The sequence below is a fragment of the Balaenoptera borealis genome (assembly GCF_965194805.1).
Source record: "Balaenoptera borealis genome assembly, chromosome: 18".
Taxonomy (NCBI): Eukaryota; Metazoa; Chordata; class Mammalia; order Artiodactyla; family Balaenopteridae; genus Balaenoptera; species Balaenoptera borealis.
This window is the reverse complement of record NC_138877.1, coordinates 16,731,089-16,746,680: the sequence shown is the minus strand read 5'-3', so window position 1 is coordinate 16,746,680 and position 15,592 is coordinate 16,731,089. Positions and strand designations below refer to the sequence as shown.

Genomic DNA, 15,592 nt, shown 5'->3' with positions numbered 1-15,592 from the left:
TAATGACTGAAAGTCAGTAAGAAAAAAATGCTATAAGTTGGCTTAGGAGAGTATCCCATGGTTTGTTTTTTTTTAAATTAATTAATTAATTAATTAATTTTATTTTTGGCTGTGTTGGGTCTTCATTTCTGTGCGAGGGCTTTCTCTAGTTGCAGCAAGCGGGGGCCACTCTTCATCGCGGTGCGCGGGCCTCTCACTATCGCGGCCTCTCTTGTTGCGGAGCACAGGCTCCAGACGCGCAGGCTCAGTAGTTGTGGCTCACGGGCCTAGTTGCTCCGCGGCATGTGGGATCTTCCCAGACCAGGGCTCGAACCCGTGTCCCCTGCATTAGCAGGCAGATTCTCAACCGCTGCGCCACCAGGGAAGCCCTATCCCATGGTTTTAAAGCAGATGCCGTTTTTTTTCAAACGTGGAGTGGAAATTTGACTATGAATGAGGTAGAGGGATAGAAGGTCCTATAAACTGGCAGATAAAATAATAGGATGGGCACATGTGTCTGTTTTGCATTTGTACATATATTGCTTTAACTTTTTTTGTGGGTAGTTTCTCCACCCATTTTTTGGATAGTTGGCTAATACCAAATTTTAGAATAATAATAGAAATAGAAGTGAGGAAGCTTTTGTTTGTTTTATAATTACTTAAAATGTTTTACAGGTGCTTCTTCCAAGGTACTAAAATATTTGTATTTCTTGTTTATGGACAGTACGGGCTAATTTGTGTATTCTATGTAGACTATTATTTTTAGCAAACTTTTTCTAGAAAATATAATATAGTAAATAAAGTGATTTGCCATATAAAAATTTAAAAGTGTTGCCTTACTAGTTTTCTTTACATGTAGGTAGAAGAAATCTAGTAACAGTCTGTACATGCAAAGTAAAAATCTAAGCGTGTAAAGTGTCTGCATTTTAGTTTTGAAAACGAGGTTGGTGTGTGATTTGCCCTCCATTTAAATGTTAGAATTGCCTTAGTTTCAGAGCTGGTGCCCAGAGTTTCCCACAAAAGGTTTCCTGCATCTGCTGGCTGTTGCTGATAAGAATCCAGTGTTTAAGCCTTTTGTTTATCTAAGGAAATTCCTGTTAGGTGTGTTCCCCTTTGTTTTCGGTGGTAGCCCAGTGAGTCGGCCATAAGAATTGTACACAACACTCTATTCTTTTAGCAAAATCCTTTTGCAGATGGGGGATACTTTCCTGCATGGAATTAAGATGGGCACCAGCCCGTCAGAACCTGTTAACCACTGTTCTGTATGGATTGAAAGAGTTTTCAATTAATGATAAGCTGCTTAATTGGTTTTTAAAAATAACATCTGTGGATATCAGTTAGGTGATATTCTGCACTGGAAGTATATTTTTGGTAATTTGAAATACATGAATTATAAATATGTCTAAGTTTGAAGAGGCCTTTGAAGTGGATAGTCATTGTAGTGAATTGAACAATTGATGGGTTTTATTTAGATATGTTTTGGTGGTATGTGAATGTTTTTCTTTTGTGATAGCCACTCTAGTCAAGGCTACAAGTATAATCTGTGTAATATTCAGAGGCTGAGGTTTACGGTTTCAGTTAAATCACACCTGCTATTAAAGCCAAAATGGTTGGGCCCAAAGAAGTATTCCTGCAGCTGCATGTTACCATTTTCAGCCAGGAAAGCTTTACAACACCTTTGATTCTTGAGCTCCTATCTAGAAATGGTTTTGGGAAGAACCAGTGACAAATTTTCTTTCTTGTGTCAAAGAACAGTAAATAATATTTTCTGAACTATTACTTATGTCATCTTTTGTTTGTTTAATCAATGACTGTTTCCTCTTTGAAAATTTGAAAAGTTGTTTTTCACAGTTCGTTTTGGAAATTTTATGGTTTATTCCTAGAATAATGTAGATTTAGTACTTGTATAAATATTCATATAAATAAATTGATATTTGTAAGAAAATTTCATACATTTTTATCATAGGGAAGAAAATAGAGTGCTTCATTGCTTTAAAACATCTAAATTCTTTAGACAGATTCCAATAAAAGCTCATTTCTCATTTTAGGCCTTCGAAGACCTCAGCAAGCTAATGGTCAAGGTATATGTCATTTACATCTATTAAATTATACCAATTATGATACACTTTTGAAAATACATTTTGTTAGCAGACACTTTGGGGACATTATTTCTTTTCAATCTTTTTTTTTTTTTTTTCTTTTCAATCTTTTACTGTTCTCTTGACAGGCTAAGGAAATGGTGGAGTTATCAAAATCCATTGCTAATAAGATTAAAGACAAGCAAGGTGACATCACAGAAGATGAGGTAAATAGATTGCTTTTTTAAGGCATTGGAAACTAGATTACACAAATAATGCATGGACGTTTTGGTGGTTTACCAGCTTGCTTTCTTAATGTAGTGTTTGATTTCTTTTAGGACTTGAAGATATATAAAAGTACTAAAGAAAAAGTCAACCATAAAAACTTTGTTAGTTCTAGCAGGATTAAAGGATATTTCAATACCTTTTCCTGGAGTGTAGAAAACAGAGGTATTGAAATGTGTAAGAAGTGATTGTTTTAGACATATCCGTAATTTTGATATGTTTTATTTAAATTTGTTTACAGTCTGGTCACAGCCATTTTCCTTTTGAAGTTTTTGGTTGTATCACTTGGTTGGCATTAAACAGAGCATAGCTGTCATCTAAGTCTCCTCTGCCACCAAAATTGTGGGGAAAATGGAGTATAAGATACTAAGGCAGGAGAAGGAAGAATAATAATTAGATTTATGCAGGGAAGTACTAGAAATCCACTCTTACATAGTTCACAGCATAGAAACACAGTAGAAGAGATGGGTAGATATAGAAATAGTGGAGTAGAACTGAATGTCTGATGGAAGGATTTTATACGTTGGGTGGAGAGACTTATTCTGCATAGTCTTTTTGTGCATTTTCTCCTCTCATTATAGACCATCAGGTTTAAATCCTATTTGCTGAGCATGGGAATAGCTAACCCGGTTACCAGGGAGACCTACGGCTCGGGCACACAGTACCACATGCAGCTGGCCAAACAGCTGGCTGGAATATTGCAGGCACCTTTGGAGGTAAAAACAAAACCTAAACAGTCTCTTTAAATTGTGTTAAATTATTTCTGTGCCATCAGAAATCTTAAGAGCATAACTCCGTTCATGATATGGTTACTATTCAACCAACGTGTTATTTTTCCTTTCGGTAATATTAAACTAGTTCATTGATTCTTTGTCAATAATCTTCTAAATTGTTTTTAATTTCCATTTCAGATATCTATATCTATTTGATATATTTTTTTTTAATAAATTTATTTATTTATTTATTTATTTATTTATTATTTTTAGCTGTGTTGGGTCTTCGTTTCTGTGCGAGGGCTTTCTCTAGTTGCAGCGAGCGGGGGCCACTCTTCATCGCGGTGCGCAGGCCTCTCACTATCGCGGCCTCTCTTGTTGTGGAGCACAGGCTCCAGACGCGCAGGCTCAGTAGTTGTGGCTCACGGGCCCAGTTGCTCCGCGGCATGTGGGATCTTCCCAGACCAGGGCTCAAACCCGTGTCCCCTGCATTGGCAGGCAGATTCTCAACCACTGCGCCACCAGGGAAGCCCTATAATGTTTTCTTATCTTGTTTTCAAAAGGAAGTATATAATCTGTATATATTTTCATATATTGTGTACTATTAATAATTTCATAATACAGTTTCATCTTCTAGTCATTATTCAGGCAATCAAAACTTTATTAAAACATTTGTATTAAGAAATATTTCAAACATATGACAAAATAGAATAGTGTAATGAATCCCTATGTGCCCATCATCCAGCTTCATCCGTAAGCCAGCCTCCACTCAAAATTGTTTTAAAGGAAATCCCAGACGTCACATCACTTTATCTGTAAACATTTCAGTATGTAATTATAGTGATAAAGACACCTTTAAATGTAATTATAATCCCCTTTCACACGTAAAAATTAAAAAATAATTTTTTAATATTATCAGATACCAAGCTAGTGTTCACATTTTCTCTTATAGTTGATTTGTTCAAACCAGGATACATTGCAAATGTTTGATTTCTCTCTCAAGTTTTTTTGTTTTTTAAAATTCTATGGGTTTTCCCTTCTCCCATACAATAAATCTCCCATACAGTAAATTTTTATTTACTGAAGAAACTAGTAGTTTGTCTTACAGAGTGTCTCAGAGTCTGGATTTTGCTAATTTGTAAGTCACCATGCTTCCCTGTCCTGTGTAGTCCCTGTAAACTGGTAGTTATATCTAGAAGTTCTTTCTTTTTTTTTTTTTTTCTGACAAGAATATCTTATAGAGGTTGTTGAGCATTTCCATCAGGAGGTACATAATATCTGATTGTCTTTTTTTTTGTGATGTTAACAGCCACTGACAATCATTATCTAGATCTGTTACTTCATTAGGGGTTGCAAAATGGTGATATTATTATTTAATTCTATAATTTCTTCAGTTATTAGGTGGAATAACTTAAAGCATTTAAATACACTTTTTGAAGGGACTTCCCTGGTGGCGCAGTGGTTAAGAATCCACCTGCCAATGCAGGGGACACGGGTTGGAGCCCTGGTCTGGGAAGATCCCACGTGCCATGGAGCAGCTAAGCCCGTGAGCCACAACTACTGAGCCCAGGTGCCACAACTACTGAAGCCCGCGCTCCACAACAAGAGGAGCCACCACAATGAGAAGCCCGCACACCGCACTAGAGAAAGCCTGTGCACAGCAACGAAGACCCAACACAGCCAAAAAAAAAAAAAGATAAATAAATAACTTTATAAAAATAAATAAATAAATAAATACACTGTTTGAAACATGGTGTACAACCCCTCTTTTCACTTAAGTAAATGTTAGAACAGTAATAATGACAGTAAAGTCCAAATATGGAATTTGAAGTGCCTCGTGGTATCTGAATAGGTTCCCTGTGTGTAAATATAGTTTTCAAAAGCTTCTTAAGAGATTTTATGATTTCTGATTTCACTCTGATTATGATTTCTGTTAAGAAATGCTAACTGGTCCTAATTATAATGCTTCTTTTTATTTTATATTTTAACAGGAACGAGGGGGAATAATGTCACTCACGGAGGTGTACTGTTTAGTAAACCGAGCTCGAGGAATGGAAGTAAGAATAGAATATTTAGATATTCTTTTAGCTAAATATAGACTCGATATAATACAAATTCCCCTACAGTGAATACAATTTGAGGAAGGGTTGGGAATATCAAAACTATTTTGAGAAGCAGTGTGGCGCAGTGAAAAGAATACTGCCCTGGGATCTAGGAGATAAATTCTGTTCCTGGTTTTGCTGAATGCCCTTGAGTAGCTTCCTTAACCTCTCTGGAGCTCAGGTTTTTTTACCTTTAAAATCGGGTTTGGACCGAATGATACCTTAAAGCTCTGAGAGTCTGTGTTTGTATTGTGATGAACAAGGTTGTGCATGATGCCCTTTCTCTGTGATAGTTAACTGTTTTGAGTGAACCTGGTTGGACTCAGGTTGCCTGCAGGTAATACAGAAAGAAAGCCACCCTGCCTCTTTGGCTCAGAATCAGCAGCGGCTATACTTCAGCTCTCACTGCCTGTTCACACCCAGCTGTCTTTGGCCTCCAAGGGTCTGTCTGTGCACTCTCTGTGCCCTTGAAGTAGAACACAGTTTTGTGGTGTCAGCAGTCACCTCCACGCAGACGACTCACACACGTCTCTCCAGCGCTCACCGTGGTCTCACGGGTTAAGCCTCTGTTCTGTGTTTTTATTTGAACAGTCATCATAACCGCCGCCAGTGGGTACTTACCATCACTCTGCACGTGTTATCCATTCATCCTCCCAGTAACTCAGTGAGGTAGCTACTTTTACTGTCCCCATTTAGGGGATGATTAGGGGATGAGGACATTAAGGCTTAGAAAGATTCAGTAACTTGACCACAGCTGCACTTGGAGACAGTGTTTTAACAGGGACTGGGACCCAGGCTGGGCTGGCTCCGGAACCATTCTGTGTGACTGACACCTGTGCTGGTCACCACCACGCAGGACCGATTCTTCAAGGTCACATGGTCCAGAAGGGTAGCCACTACCTAGCTACATGTGATGATTGTGAATTTGAAATGTAGTTAGTCCAAATTGAGATGTGCTGTAAGCATAAATTACACACGGGATTTAGAAGACTTAGTACAGAATAAAGAAGTGTTAACTAGCTCATTAATGATTTTTTATATCAATTATATGGCAAATTTTTGCATCTATTAGGTTGAATAAAATATATGTATTAAGATTAATTTCACCTGTTTATTTTCTTTTAATGTGGCTACTAGAAGATTTTAAATTACGTACATGACTTGTATTATATTTCTATGGATAGTATACTTGTATTATATTTCTATGCTTTAATGAATAGAAGTCTTTTGCTTCTTTGTTAATCCTTTTTGCCTTGTAGTGATTAAGCCACCTAAAATCCTTGATACATGATAATTTTACAACATCCTCTTCTGTTTTAGTGGTCGTTATAATTATATAGCGTCACTCTATTAATTTGCAGTGTAAACTGGTAAACTGGATTTTTTTCCCTGCTAGTTGCTCTCACCAGAAGATTTAGTGAATGCATGCAAGATGCTGGAAGAGCTGAAATTACCTCTCAGGTAAAAGAACCTCTGCAGGAAGGTTGCCAACTATAGCCATGATTCCACCCTGAGTAGACAGGACAGCCCTGCAGGTCTGCCATCCATTTGGTGAACCAGCATATATATTGCCCCTCTTGAAGTTTATATCACACATGGGCAGAATTCACCTGGCACCACGGGCACCTCTGTCAACCCAGTTTCCATCCTTATCAGGGCTGTGCGGGGCCTCAGGGGCTGGTCGTCGGCCTCTTGCCACTGGGGCAGGAGGTGAGAACGTGGGCTCCTCCCAAGCGGTCCCAGTGACCATCCCTCTGCCCTTAACAAAAAGTAGACAGGCATAGTTTATTTAGCATGTAGATTATAGTTCAGAACTTCATTAACTGTTTATTCATGAGCTTTTTAATTAGGCCTTAGTTACCCGTGGTCATTGTATTTGAAATGTTCTTTTGTGTTAATATTGCCCTCAGTCCTGGCATAAATGAAAGTAAACAATATTTGCGCCTCCTCAGGGGCCCGAGATCCCAGATATTCACGGCTTTGTCCTCCCGTCTGTGATTTTAGGCTCCGTGTGTTTGACAGCGGCGTCATGGTAATTGAACTTCAGTCCCACAAGGAGGAGGAAACAGCGGCCTCAGCCTTGGAGACGGTACGGGGACCCGGTTTCCTCCCTCCGTTGTTAGACCTTGCCACACAAGACCCCAATGCTTAGCCACTTGAGAAACAGGATTTCCTTTTAAATTCAACTTTACTGAAAAGTAACATTCACAGACCCAATTGAAAACGGTTTCTCATTAACAACGAATAACTATTCATCACATTTGTACTTTGAAAGCTCTTTGAAACTTGCCGACACTCATAACATCTTGTAAGGGGAGTTAGGATGAGTGAGGTGCTTGCTCTCTTTCTGTTTGAAACTCAGTCTTGAAAATATGTTTTTAACTTTGTAAATCAGTGTTACCCATGATTAAATTTTTCTTTCAGTATTACCCACATAAGCTGCATTACCCTACAGATTGTTTTGTGAAAGAATTGCTTCAAAATATACGGAAAGCAAGTGTAGTTTAGATGGGTTTTACTGGGCAAACTCCTGATATTACTCATTAGGATCCTTGAAATACTATCGCCTCAGAGCTTCTGTGGTGAGCCTGTATAATTTGAATAACTCGCAGTTATTACACTTCTTATTTTAAACTCGATGAAAGTCCCAAGGCTATAGATACTTCTATCACATATTTAAAACTAATCCTATGTATAACGGTCCTTCAGTGGCGCGTGTACTATGCACTCAGTTAGAATTTGTTATATGTTCCTTTTCAGACTGTGGAATAGTTCTTTTTAGACATTAGTACAGTGCCTTTATTACATTATATAGGGTTTCATGATGTTTTAGCCTTCACCATGTTTGTTCTGGGTTCTTCAACTTTTGTAGACTTAAGCATTAGTGAAGAAGATTTAGTTCTAGACTGAACAGTCTTTGGAGTTTAGTAGAAAATTCAGTAAATTATTTCCCAAGTATACTGGTAGATAGTCTCCCCAGGTTAGTACCTAGGTGGCCTAAATGATCACATTTTTTCCTGCTGTGTGTTTCTGTTAGGTTTCAGAAAAGGGATCTCTAACATCAGAAGAGTTTGCTAAGCTTGTGGGAATGTCTGTCCTCCTGGCTAAAGAAAGGTAAGCAAGGGCTTTGCTCCTCACTTGAAAATATCATTTGTGTTTCTGAATGGGTGGATGATGGTGTTTTTTTCCCTTGACTCCTAGGTTGCTTCTTGCCGAGAAGATGGGCCATCTTTGCCGAGATGACTCAGTGGAAGGCTTGCGGTTTTACCCAAATTTATTTATGACACAGAGCTAAGAGTTTTGTATTTGAAATAACTTGTCACCGGGATACTTGCATCATGTAGAGGTTGTATGACATTGAGCTAAGGGTAAACCCTGATAAACCAAGAATTTACTGGAACTTCGCAGTATAATATAAAACCCTTTTAACTTCTCCCTAAATATTATGATCCAGGAAGCTTCTTTAGGATAAATATAGGAAAATATAGAAAGATGAATGCCAATATGAATTCGAAATCATGCTACAGTTGTACAGAAACCCTCCGAGTTTAACTTGAAATATGGTGGATTTTAACTTGATCTTCAAATCTGACCATTTTTGAAAGAAGAGAATTTAGTTCATGGGGGAAGAAAGAGAGAAGTTGCATGTTTGGACAGGTTAGGTCATTATTTTGGTGTGACTAAAATTCACCTGAATTATAAATGAAGTTTTTCTCTGCATCTAGTGTGCACATTTTGGGGGGTTTTCATGCAACAATTTATACCTACAGTGTAGTTTAAGAACGTGACGACATTGGAGCAGAATATCCAACTGCAGGATATCATCTGAGGCTCTTCCTAAGGGCTTTAGAAGCAGCCATAGGCATGTCTTCAGCAGACCAAATAAAGCACCTTAAAAACAAGAGAGAATTTGATTTGACTTACGTATATATAATCTGACGAGTTTCTTTTTTTTTAAGTGATGATTTCATGGCTGGCATTTAAAGAATGCAACTATGTCATTTTGTTTTAAAAATGCTGTAGATTTTGCAAGTGAATTAAAGAGCTGTATAGACATGCCCAGAGATACGGTTACAGATTTGGGAAGTAGACGGTTCAGGATTTCCCTAGGATTGTTGTGTGGGTAGAGGGACCGGGAGGACCTTTAACTCGCTTTACAGGAACCTTGGTGCTCTTTTACCTCAAAGCCAAGGATGGAAAAGAGAGTGGGAACATAACATGTCTCCTTTTCCTTCCCTAAAGAAGGAGTTTCAATGCTGAACTTTTAAAATCTTTCTATCATAGTCTAGCAATATTTTTTTCCTTTACCCCACACATTATAAGTTGTGTGGAGAAACTGTCTCACTAAAAAGTATTACCGGCTAATATATTGAATCTCGATTGCTTGAGTTTTCCAGTGGACTGCCTGACTTTGTTACCGCTACATAGCGTACGGTATGTTGGCATTACCTCAAACTCAGGGACCCCAAAGGGACAGAAGGAGAACCCCTTTCTAAGACTGAATTGGCGGTGGAAAGTAGTGATGGGTTTTGGCCAAGCATCTAGAAGGGATAGTATCTGTATTGAGAGAACCTTTAAGACCGGGAGGTGGGGCTACCCAAGCTCAGACCCTGGGATCCCTGAGATGTCCTCGCTGAGAGGTGGCAGGCCAGTGCTGGGGCCACTGCAAGTGCCCTTTGGGGAAGGTCCAGGGATCCTCAGCTGCAGACCCAGGGAATCCCTCCAAGTGCAGGCAGAGTCAGTCCCCGATCCCTGCCTGCTCCCTGTCGCTGCTCCGCACCCTCCTGTGTCACGGGAATGTTGTGGCCGAGGCATCCTGCCTTAGCCTTCGTTTTCCGAACCTGTCACTGATTCCACGTTGTGATGACAGATCCCTTAATTCCCCCATCGCTCAGCCTCAGGTTTGTTTGGGGGGAAATTCAGTGTCTGGCTACCCAAGTCTTTCGGGCCATTGTGTACGGTCGTTTGTATATCACTCCTCTCTCTGGGATGCACTCACTCTCACACTGCCCTGGCAAACTTGTATGCATACACACACACACACACACACACACACACACACACACACGATATCTCATACACATGATATCTCATCTGCCTAAGGCTTTTTAAAACTACACAGATAAATAATCTGTTTCACTAGTTGGAATGAGTTGCAACTAAGATTGTTTGAGCTACTGGGTCTGGCTCTAATGGTCTGGATTCATTACAGCAAACTCCTATAATTCAGAATATTTATTTACACTAGTGTGACAACACATGAACAAAAATGGAGCAGTCTGAATTGTATAAAGTGAACTAAAGAGGAAGAAAAGTGACATGGATATATTTTGCAAATGTCACGTTAGTTAAAAAACAGGTATGATTGATCTTATTGTTTTAAAGTGGGCATTCTTCAGTTTCCAGACCTCTGTATGTATATTTTTATCCTTTTTTTTTCTTTGTTTTTGCCAAATAAGGTGTCATTTTGGTCCTTTGTTGGTAGAGGTTATGTTTAAATACAACCAATGAGGCCCTAAGTGCAAAAAAGTTCTGTCTTGGTGCTTATCACTATTATAATATTATTTTTGCTTTTCTAACTTTGCTCTTAGGAGCATAAATCTGTTTGTAGCTTTATGGTAATAGAATATTTCTAGTCACATACTGTCAAAAAGTTTTTTACATTGTACAAGTGAAGAATGTTTTCAGAGTTAAATGATTGGTATTAATGTATACCAATCATTTTGCAATTATTACAAAATTTAAAAATGATTTTTTCTTAACTTGGTGTTCTTTTTAAATACTCTTTGGAAAATATACGAAAATGATAACCCTTTAGTCAGAATAAGCCCATGTGTTAAGATTTTTTCTTTTAGATTTTATAATCAAGAGTTCATTATAAATATTTATGACCTCAAGCTCCTACTATTTTAGTTGTCTTAAAAGAATGGGAAATGGCTCACAAACTTTTTTTTTTTAATTCTTGACATGAATTCCACTGTCGATTGATTGTGTATATTTGTGTGAGTGTACTATCTCTTGTTCCCTGTTACCAGACTAAACCGACCAGCATTTATCATGTCATCATTCTCATGCTCAAATACTTAAAATGGTTCTCCTTTGCCCAACAGTCTCAGAGTTTCCATTGTGGTAAGACAGAGTCACAGCTCAGAAGGTGGGTGGATTTTAAGGGCTGTGCTAAGGATGGAATCAAGCATGCTCAAAATGATCCTTGAAAATCTCTATATAATCTTACAATTCGAATGCCTGTAGAGTGATACATGGGTATGAATATTTTATGAATATAGTAAGTAAAATATATAATAAAAAACTACATATCAACAGTAGACTTTTGTCGTACCAATAATTAAAACTATTTAAATGTGTCTTTTTTTCTTTTTTTCACTTTGCTGATAGGTATGGTTGAATTTATGTAAATGTATTGCTAATTCCATCCCTTATAATAGATCGTAAGTGTAAGCTCCACAGGGGCAGAGATTTTTATCTGTTTTGTTCATGGATGTGTCCTCAGAGCCTAGAGCGAGGCCTGGCACACAGTAAGCATTCAATAAATGTCTACCGAATGAATGACCTCCAACGTGTATGCCTATTTATCATTTGGCTTCACTCTACCCTACTTTATCTCCCATTCAATTCAATACAAAGAAACGTTTTTGCATACCTGTCGACTTTGTGTGAGGAACGGGGGCCACTGGGGGATACAGAAGTGAATAAGATGCGGCCCCTGCCTTTAAGAGGGTGGCCTCGTTGGGAAATAGACGCATAGCAACCTCAGTTGATGATGAGATGAAATGTGTGCCATGGAAGGGGCACAGGTACCGTGCTTGGAGGGCAGAGGAAGAGGCCTTCAGTTCTGACGGAGGAGGGTCTGGGAAGGCCTCATGGGAGAGGAGAAGCTGGTGCACTAGGCTCACAAGAACCCAGAGATGGTCAGGGGCAGGCGTTGGGTCAGAGAGCAACAGGAGGTGTGTCCCTTCCTGCACCTGGGGCACATCGTCCTTATCCAGACTTCCCTTTGTTATTTCCTCCCATCCACCCACCCCCACCCCCAATAATCAAAACGAAACTTTGCTCAATCCCACCTGCTCTGGAAAAATCTGTCTCCAGTACACAACTCTGCTACTCCTAAACTCCGCTAAGAGTTATTGTCTCTCCCATATACTTGACTGTCTTTTGTCTTGTTCTCTAATTGTTATCTTAATGCCGTAAGAAAACAGAGAAATTGGGTTTCTTTAAGTTCAAGGAATATCATATAACACTTCTTTGGAGTTCCCACTGGCCTAGGTCAGTGATTGTACATGGTAGATTCCTAGTTAAGCATTAACTAAATCGAGTGGTTTTTGAATTATAATGTGTCATGAGTTGAGTCTGAATCCTAAGTCTGTATCCTTTACCCTCTTCCCAAAAGGCTTCTTATCTGGACTTGTCCAGGCTCAGCCTGTCTGAGATACACTGTCTTAATTCAGATTCCATGCATGGGCCATATTCATGATGTGGGAAGCACTCCAGAAAAGTCAGGTTAACACACATGTAAGATCTTGTTATCACAGTGTGAAAATTGAGTCATTCGTGTTCTTCCTTGTGTTCCGATAATCACGAGTCAGTTAAAGCTTGTCTCTCAGAGTATTATCTAGGGGGAAAAACATCTCCCCATTTATTTAAAGGGTGTACTGAGATAGTGAATACATTTTACACAATTTGCAAAAGATCCCTAGACCAGTCACTCACTCAGAAAAAGAACTCAAGATATCTTGTCAGCCAGCTTGTTTTAGTTCAATACAGCCAAGACCATACCACTGTTCTTTTGAAAGCTTTTTTCTTCACATCTATGTTGCCTCCTTTTATTTTATTTAAAAAAATTTTTTTAACATCTTTATTGCAGTATAATTGCATTACATTGTTGTGTTAGTTGCTGCTGTATAACAAAGTGAATCAGCTATACGTATACATATATCCCCATATCCCCCTCCCTCTTGCGTCTCCCTCCCACCGTCCCTATCCCACCCCTCTAGGTGGTCACAAAGCACCGAGCTGATCTCTCTGTGCTATGCGGCTGCTTCCCACTAGCTAGCTATTTTACATTTGGAGGTGTATATATGTCCATGCCACTCTCTCACTTTGTCCCAGCTTACCCTCCCCGCTCCCCGTGTCTTCAGGTCCATTCTCTATGTCTGCATCTTTATTCCTGTCCTACCCCTAGGTTCTTCAGAACCACTTTTTTTTTTTAGATTCCATATATATGTGTTAGCATACAGTATTTGTTTTTCTCTTTCTGACTTACTTCACTCTGTATGACAGACTCTAGGTCCATTCACCTCACTACAACTCAATTTCGTTTCTTTTTATGGCTGAGTAATATTCCATTGTATATATGTGCCACATCTTCTTTATCCATTCATCTGTTGATGGACACTTAGGTTGCTTCCATGTCCTGGCTATTGTAAATAGTGCTGCAGTGATTATTGTGGTACATGACTCTTTTTGAATTATGGTTTTCTCAGGGTATATGCCCAGGAGTGGGATTGCTGGGTCGTATGGTAGTTCTATTTTTAGTTTTTTAAGGAACCTCCATACTGTTCTCCATAGTGGCTGTATCAACTTACATTCCCACCAACAGTGCAAGAGCGTTTTGCCTTCTTTTAGAAAGGATTAAACTATCTTAACTGTCCAGTAAACAGTAATACAGTTTGGCAAGTATTCTAATTAAAGCAAAAATGACCAAGCATCTCAATAAAGCTCTTATTTAAAAAAGGACCAAGCACATTGATCTGGGCACTTGCACCCGGATTTAGGCAAAGAGTGGGTTTCTAGGAAAAGTGTGTGTCTGAAAGATCAACACTGAGCAAGTTGCTTTCTATATGTTTCACTCAGTCACCACAAAACTTCAATATAACTATTATTAGATGCCTTTTACAGTGGAGGAAAGGAGGGATTATGTATTTGCCCAAGGTTACAGAGGCAGGGCTGGATTTAATCTCAGCTGTGTCTAACTCCCACTCTTAAAATGAGCTTTTGCTTTCTAAACCAAAAATGGCAGGGCCTGTGGCATGTACTTAAAAAGAGTTCTAACTTGAGTAATAGATGTTGGACTAGATAATTCTGACGGTGAAAGTGGATGATGACCTTTGCCAACTAAAAATTGTCACTTGCCACCTGTCTCTACAAGGATTAGGTCACTAGCCCTGGCAATCACTGACCTTCAACATACCCTGAAAGGAGTTCAGGGTGGAGACCAGGAATGAGGTACTCTGTGCCCTGGGAAAAACTGGCAGAACAGGCATCAGATAGTTAGATATTTTCAGGAGAAGATTTTAGGAGCCCAATTTCTTGCATCTTATATGCAGAAAAGCACTAAAATCATTAACAGAGACATCTGCGCCTGGTGACGAGCCGCAAGCCTCTGCCAAAATGCGTGCTCGGCTGCAGCATCCCCCTTCACACAAATCACACATACCCTGACCTCCCACCCCACCTCTTCGGAGCAGTTCTTCAGGGCTATCTGAGAGGTGTATCCTGGGCTTTAGTCCTCATTTTGCTCCAAATAAAACTTAACTCACAACTCTAACGTTGTGTACTTTTTTCAGTCCACACCTTAAAGCCTTTTTTGAAACTTTGGCTGGATTTAATCAGTACTGCTAGCATTATTTGACAAGATGGGTACTTTGCAAATTTGGTACCTCTGATAAACTCTGATAGCTCTGATAATTGAATACATGTGCTACCTTTTAAAAGATTAAGTAATAGATTCAAGGACCTGCAAATAACATATTTCTAAGATTAAAAACTGAGGTAAAATTTACAAGCAGTGAAATACACAGATCTTAAGTTGGATGTTTTGACAAATGCGTCATAAATCCATGTGATTCACACCCTAACCAATAGAATGTATCTATCATCTCCCAAAGTTTCCTGGGGCCTCTTTCCAATCACCTGCTCCCCAGGGGCCACCAAATCTGTGCTACGATTTCTGTTCCAACACATTGGTATGTTAATGGTAAAGTGTATTGCACTTTGCAGCCTATTCAAAAACAAGCACGGCTGCTAAGGTGGAACTCTATCCTCTCGTATTCTTTTAAAAACACAACTTTAACACTTCTGGACTAGAGTTTTAAAACTATGTTAAATTAAATAACCACTTCTGGCTCCTGAGAAAGAAAAACGAAGATGCACTTTACCTGAACTGTTCTCTTTTGAAACTCTTCAGTGACATTCGGGAAACAAAGTTTACAGCCCACAGCTTATACCACTTCCATGACTGACTCGTGGTCCCCCAGAAGACAATGACACGGGGGCGGAGGGGGGAGAAGTGATAGGATCGGAAATGCCGGGAGACTGCCGGCTCGCCCTTAAACCCGGCTCCCGCCTGCGGGCGGTGGGTGTGCGTGGTGGCATCCGCGTCCCCTCCCCGCGGGCCCTCCCCGGCCGCGCGTTTCCT

The 15,592-nt window shown here is 39.4% G+C and overlaps 1 protein-coding gene across 2 annotated transcripts in view; it reads left to right on the top strand.

The window, feature by feature from the left end:
- VPS36 (vacuolar protein sorting 36 homolog) overlaps window positions 1–11,728 on the top strand; it is a 66,207-nt gene extending 54,479 nt beyond the window's left edge. For both annotated transcript variants that reach the window (XM_082365596.1, XM_082365595.1), the window contains 8 exons: window positions 2,028–2,060; window positions 2,207–2,284; window positions 2,924–3,058; window positions 5,047–5,112; window positions 6,554–6,618; window positions 7,162–7,246; window positions 8,195–8,271; window positions 8,359–11,728. In XM_082365596.1, coding sequence (XP_082221722.1) covers window positions 2,028–2,060; window positions 2,207–2,284; window positions 2,924–3,058; window positions 5,047–5,112; window positions 6,554–6,618; window positions 7,162–7,246; window positions 8,195–8,271; window positions 8,359–8,452 — 633 coding nt within the window. In that variant the 3' untranslated portion in view covers window positions 8,453–11,728. The remainder of the gene's footprint in view (window positions 1–2,027; window positions 2,061–2,206; window positions 2,285–2,923; window positions 3,059–5,046; window positions 5,113–6,553; window positions 6,619–7,161; window positions 7,247–8,194; window positions 8,272–8,358) is intronic.
- The last annotated feature ends 3,864 nt before the right edge of the window (window positions 11,729–15,592 follow it).